At 37.9% G+C, this 5806-nt stretch overlaps 1 protein-coding gene across 1 annotated transcript in view; it reads right to left on the bottom strand.

The window, feature by feature from the left end:
* The window catches only part of RNASEH2B (ribonuclease H2 subunit B), a 33942-nt gene that overhangs the window by 17455 nt on the left and 10681 nt on the right, over nucleotides 1–5806 (bottom strand). Inside the window, exons 4-5 of the mRNA XM_014306934.2 lie at nucleotides 3516–3610; nucleotides 832–952 (exon numbers count right to left, since the gene is read on the bottom strand). Coding sequence (XP_014162409.2) covers nucleotides 832–952; nucleotides 3516–3610 — 216 coding nt within the window. The remainder of the gene's footprint in view (nucleotides 1–831; nucleotides 953–3515; nucleotides 3611–5806) is intronic.

The following is a 5806-nucleotide window of genomic DNA, read 5'->3' as shown; positions in this document are numbered from 1 at the left end:
GTCACGGAGTTAGCAAGCCTAAGTAGAATGCTATTCAAAGGACTGAAAATAAAAATGGAGGTCTTGCACGTTTTGCAAATCTGCAAACCTGCAAAAATAATGTCATGCTCCTGTCCCTTCCCTAGAAAGCATATATTGTCTTCAAACAAAATGAAAGCCCCCACAGCAAAAGGAGTTCTGAGCAAAGGCTGAGGAAACTATGTACAGAATTGATAGCTTGCTAACTTTTTCCATTTGAGTTTCCTCCCTCATATACTTATGCATCCAAATCAATTTTTGTATTTTAAAAAAATTAAGTCTTTAAGCTTCAACCCACAACACTAAATTATACAAAGCCAGAAAATTTGTGTTCTTCTTTCTCAGCAGCATATTCATTCTTCTCCAGCTTTTTTCTACTTATTGTTTCAATGTTTTGTGACAAAGGATGAAAAAAAGTAAAATGGACCACTTCCATGCCAGACCATCCTACACAAAATAAAGAATTTAGAGACAACTAAAATTCTGGTCCAAGTCAAAGGACTTCACAAGATATACAATAATGTCAATAAGCCAGCTCTGATTGGTTTATCATTTGTATGACACCTAGCAACAAGACTGCATGAGATTTTCAGAGTTGCAGCAAATAATCTGAGATCCACATATTTCTATTCACAAGACTGCAATGACAAGCTCTAAGCCTAAGCTTCTGTTTTTGAAGCACAGCTGTGTCCAGCACTTGGGTTGTTTGGTAAAGCAAAAACCAATATTTAAATCTACCTTGTAATGAGGTGACAATAAAAAAATGAGTATTTTTTTAATTTGTCCTCCCTCCCCTCCCACCCCATTTTTCACCTTTTTCTTCTGTTATGTGCTGTATGTACTGTTTAACATCTGCACACTTCAGCAGCAATGGGCAGCTAGGGTATTCTGAGTCTAGCACAACTTGATCAAGTGGCTGGAACTTTCCTTGCTGCTGAAAATACATCAAAGGGATTACAAACGCATTACTAAAATGTTAAGACGCATATATACACACTACACATATGTATATAAATATATATGCATGCAATGGCCATAGCTTTAAAATAAAGGATTTAAAGAAGATCGTATTTTGAATGGTAACACATGACACATTCAGAAACTGATTACAAAGCAAGCCATAAATATTTATTTCAGACCAGTAAATACCTGCAAAATGCTGAACTCTTCAAACACTGCACTTAAAAGGCCAAATTTAAAACAACATGGGGAGAAACTAATGTGAAGTACAGCAGGATTTTTTGGAAGATGACATAAGACACAGTAGTCAGTGTGTGCCAATAGTGTTTTAGACCAAACCCTGTTGGATTAAACCCAGTGTCATAACTTCCATTCAAATTTTGCTTTTCCTTCCACAAAGATAAATCTCAAAAGAGCAGGGCAGCTTCTGGAACACAGTATTAACCTTTCACCTCTGCAAAGTCAATTCCAGTTTGGCCAGAGTAGGGATATAAAGTGATTTTGGCACAACTTAAATAGCCCCATACATGACAGAACCATCAAACAAATTTTGCCATTGCCAAACAATGCATAATCATTCAGTATGGTTTGGCACAACTGGCAACCTGCCCTTTGGAAAGATCCTTTAGTGCATCAATACAAAGACTCTGTGAACTTCTCATGCTTAGAGAGTGTATGGTCTCTGCAGCCAAGGCTGAACTCATTATACTGGTCAGCATGAAGAAACCCACTTGGGGTACACTGCTTTCATTATTAATTAATTCTCTTGCTAGACACTCAGAGACTTAATAAAAGTAACCATCTATTGTTAAATCACAACAAAAACAAGAAAAAAATCCCAAACAAACACAAAAATGCAGAACCAAGAAAGTATTTAGAGGGTTTCTTCTCCTTAAAAGGGAAAAGGCACAATAACCGTGGCCAAAAGAATTTAGGAGACACAAAAATAAAACTGCAATAAGCTCTTTCTTAACTTAACAGATAACTGACCTGCTTGTGTCCCAAAGCAAGACAGCTGCATTTACCTCATGCATGGGCACAGAGCCTAAGCCAAGAGAGGTGCTGTAGAGGAGATAGCCCTGCTCAGGGACACAGCAAGCAATCCTGCATCACACTATCAAAATCAAAGGACAGTGCAAATGATGATTCTATGATATCCAGTGATATCCATTAGTTCAAGCTGGAAGTGACTGTGCTGCATTCAGGCCAACCTTGCCACAAGACTGTAGAATACACTAACTTAGGTAAGGTGCTGCAAGAAAGCATTTGCCCTTTTTTAGGACCCACAACAGCTCTATGCATTTATCTGGCGTCGGGCCTGGCCTAGAAAACCAGAAAACCTGGAAAACAATATACTGAACAAGTGAATGGCAGCACAGGACTCTTCCCATGCACAGAAACAGCAGCAGTAGCTGTCCTTTACTCAGACTATCTCAAGACCACCCCACATAAAGAGAGATTTACTACTTCCCTACTTTAAGTTTGGTATAAAGCTTTCAAAGGAATTATGAATTCAGAGTGCAGTGCCCAGGGAACAAACTGAACTACCTGTGGGATGACCTCTTCTGATGGACCAACCTGACCACCGAAATACAGAATACATCTGCACACTCTATACCTTAAATAATTAAAAAATAATGACAGAACAGTAAGTTACTATTACAAAAGTATAGGGAGACTTTATATCTTTACCATAAATAATTTGTTCTCCTGCATTCTCCACTTGCAATCTAAAGCAGAAAACAGCAAGCAACCTTGTAGAAATTCTTTTAGAGCAAAAAGTCTTAGGATGCATAAAGTGCACCGTCTCCACAAAACAAAACAAATAAGCAAAAAACAACAACAACAAAAAAAATCAACATTTTGGTTTTATTTTGTGCCCCTTTTTTCACAGGCTGCTTATTAAAAAAAAGTCAGAAAATTTGCCTACAACTTTTGATATATTTCAGAAATTTAAGCGAGGCTTTGCTACATCCATGACAAATCAATGAACCCATTTTTTAATTACCCAACTTTTGGATACTCAGTCATCCCATTGCTGTTCTATGATATGGCATCTCTACAAATGTTGTTGTTCCCTTTCAAGTTCAAACTGCCATAGAAATGGTCCTCCTTCCTCCTCCATAGCATCCAAATTATTCCTTCTTTTCCCCTTCTTTCCCAAAATAACGATTTTACTGATGCCTCAGAAAGGGCACTAGTTTGTTTTGATCTGATGACATGTCAGCATTTTAAATTCAATAGTTCTAGGACAGGCTCTCACAAAAAGACAAAAGAGATTCACTTCTCTTAAAAAAGAAGGTGATTAGTGCTTGTTGAGATTGAAAGCTGACTCTTGTAGCATAATTTACCAACCAAAAAACTTGATGGAAACAAAGATACTTCTAGGTATTAAGATAATACTGCTTTAAAAGCAAATTAAATTTCCATTATCATGGAAGCCACTCTTTGTAAAATTAACATAACTTCTGCAGAACTGAAGTCAGAAATAATGTTCTCTCCTGAGAATTCCAGAGGAAAAAATAAAGCAGGCTTACCTCTTTGTCTGCCCTTATGAGGTAGTAAAGTATCAGAAATAAGGGGTCCATTGGTGTAACAAACAGCAGGCGTCCATCTAGGTGACAAATATGCAAAAGTAAGCTTCCACAAAATATTGACTTTTTGGGGCTTTAGGATGTTTTTTAGAAGTGTGAACAACATTTTTTTTAGTAAGTATCCCAATATTTTAATAAAACAAACAGAAAAATAGTATTTGTAATTTCATATTAAAAATACAGAAATAACTCAATTCTCTTCCCTACCAAACCAAACTCCACTTCAGGACTTCTGTTTCATGTACTCTGAGTTTTGCCTTTTTTCTGAACTGTATAAAAACCAGCAAAATTGAAGCTGCCCTCTATTGGCAGATTTGGGGGCAACAGAAATTGGATTGGTACACCAGAGATATTCAGCAATACTCCACCTCTAACACTGGGCAAGGTAACACTGCACTGGCAGAAGAGACAGGCAGAACAAGAAAGAATTTCAAGGGCTAGTTAAGTGAGAGCTGCCTTCATCTGTAAAGGGAGAATCTGATGCAGTCTCCTAATGGAACAAAATAAACTTAGATCAGAATACATGGCTCAGTGTGCTGCATTCAAGGTTACACACAAAGGAAGAACTTGGTCTCCCATTGAAACAGACACCTCTGCCCATCTGGAGTTCATTGCAGGACAATGGCTTAGTCAGGCCTTTTGTACAACTGCAGATAATTGGAAACAATGTAACATCAAGGAAATTCACTAATGAGACCAAATAATTGATGACAATTTGACAGTAATTAGCAAGCCAAAAGCAAATAAATGTAATTATTTTTGTTTTAAATCACATGATTAAGATAATTAAAGAAAAGGAAATCCTATTATGATGGCCCTAAAACTAACAAAAGATCATGTGGGAAGAATGTGTTTTGGGCAAAGCTGATATCCAACCCACCATGCGTATTACCAACATGATGCTCAGTGCAAGGCAAGGCAAGCATCAGGACTACTTACAAACACAAAAGCTTTGATATTAAAATTGGAAGGAAAAAGACACTTTCTAAAAGCTTCCATTTAAATGCTTTCCACCCAACCTCCAGGAGGAGTGATTTTTGTTTATTCTAAAGATTCAGACTCACTAGAAGTGTATAAAGACCTCTGCCATTCTCTGCAGATAACCAGATAATTTGTTTTAACTGCAAACACACAGAATTTTTTTTATTGTTCTTCTCCTGACCCTTTCAGAGATACAGCAGCCCTAACATTCAGGAACAATTTTTCCACTGTATTTTTAAAAGAAAACTGAGGGCATGATTTCTTAAGGCAACTGTTTCCCAAAGGCCAAAATAAAGGTTAGAAAGGGAGGGAGAGAATACAATGTGGATATAATTGGGAGCAGGGAGCAGACCCAGTCTGTTGGCTCACCCCCAAGACAGAGCAAGGAAAAGCTCAGAGACATACTGCTTGCACTGCTTTATGTGCCTGCAGAGGATGTTTAAAAGCTAGCACACACTTTGGGATATTACTGTTAAAGAAGGCATATGTCTGGAAGGGTTGCTTTTATTTATTACTATAAATGGACTTTTCTCTAATGAAAAGGAATAAAACAAATATACCTTACTCTTCTGAATTAATACTTATGGACATGCTGGTCTGCGGACATGCTGGCAGAGAAAGACTGCTACAATAACATCCTTACTGAAAATGGATTGTGAAGCAAGTTACAAGCAAGTTACACAAGCTTCCTCCTCATTTTCACAAAGGTGAGCAGGATCAGAGAATGTCCAGGATATTACAGACCAGCTCCCTTCAGAGAGAACACTGAAATAGCAGCTTCAGACCTCTCCTGAGAACCCAGCACTTAGGCTGGGGACTAGAGAGGCAATTTAAAGAACACAAGACCATACATTCCAGTGCTTGGAGCTCTAACACACCACTTTGCTTGGCTAGCTAAGGCCTTCCAGCCCTTTCTTTTCTTTCCCATAGGATAATACATATTAACTTACACAGAGGACTTGCTGGTGTGATTGACAAGGAAAGCTAACTATTTTATGGCACTTCAGTTTAAACACAATTGAATTACTTACCCCCCCTTCCCCCTTCAAAAAATGACAAATGAACATCAGTCTAACTGAGGCTGCCAAAGGCAACCTTTTAAAGAGAAATGACAAAGCCCCCAGCCCTGGTTAAATCCATATGGCAAATGAGTCTATCAGAAGGTGGGGATATGATGCAGCATGTCTCAAACAAGGAAAAACACCTGTAAATTTACTAGAAGAAAGAGGGAAGGCCTGTGTACAAACATTAGT

The sequence above is a fragment of the Geospiza fortis genome, unplaced genomic scaffold, assembly GCF_000277835.1.
Source record: "Geospiza fortis unplaced genomic scaffold, GeoFor_1.0 scaffold194, whole genome shotgun sequence".
NCBI classification, from domain to species: Eukaryota; Metazoa; Chordata; class Aves; order Passeriformes; family Thraupidae; genus Geospiza; species Geospiza fortis.
This window is presented reverse-complemented; position numbering and strand designations above follow the sequence as displayed.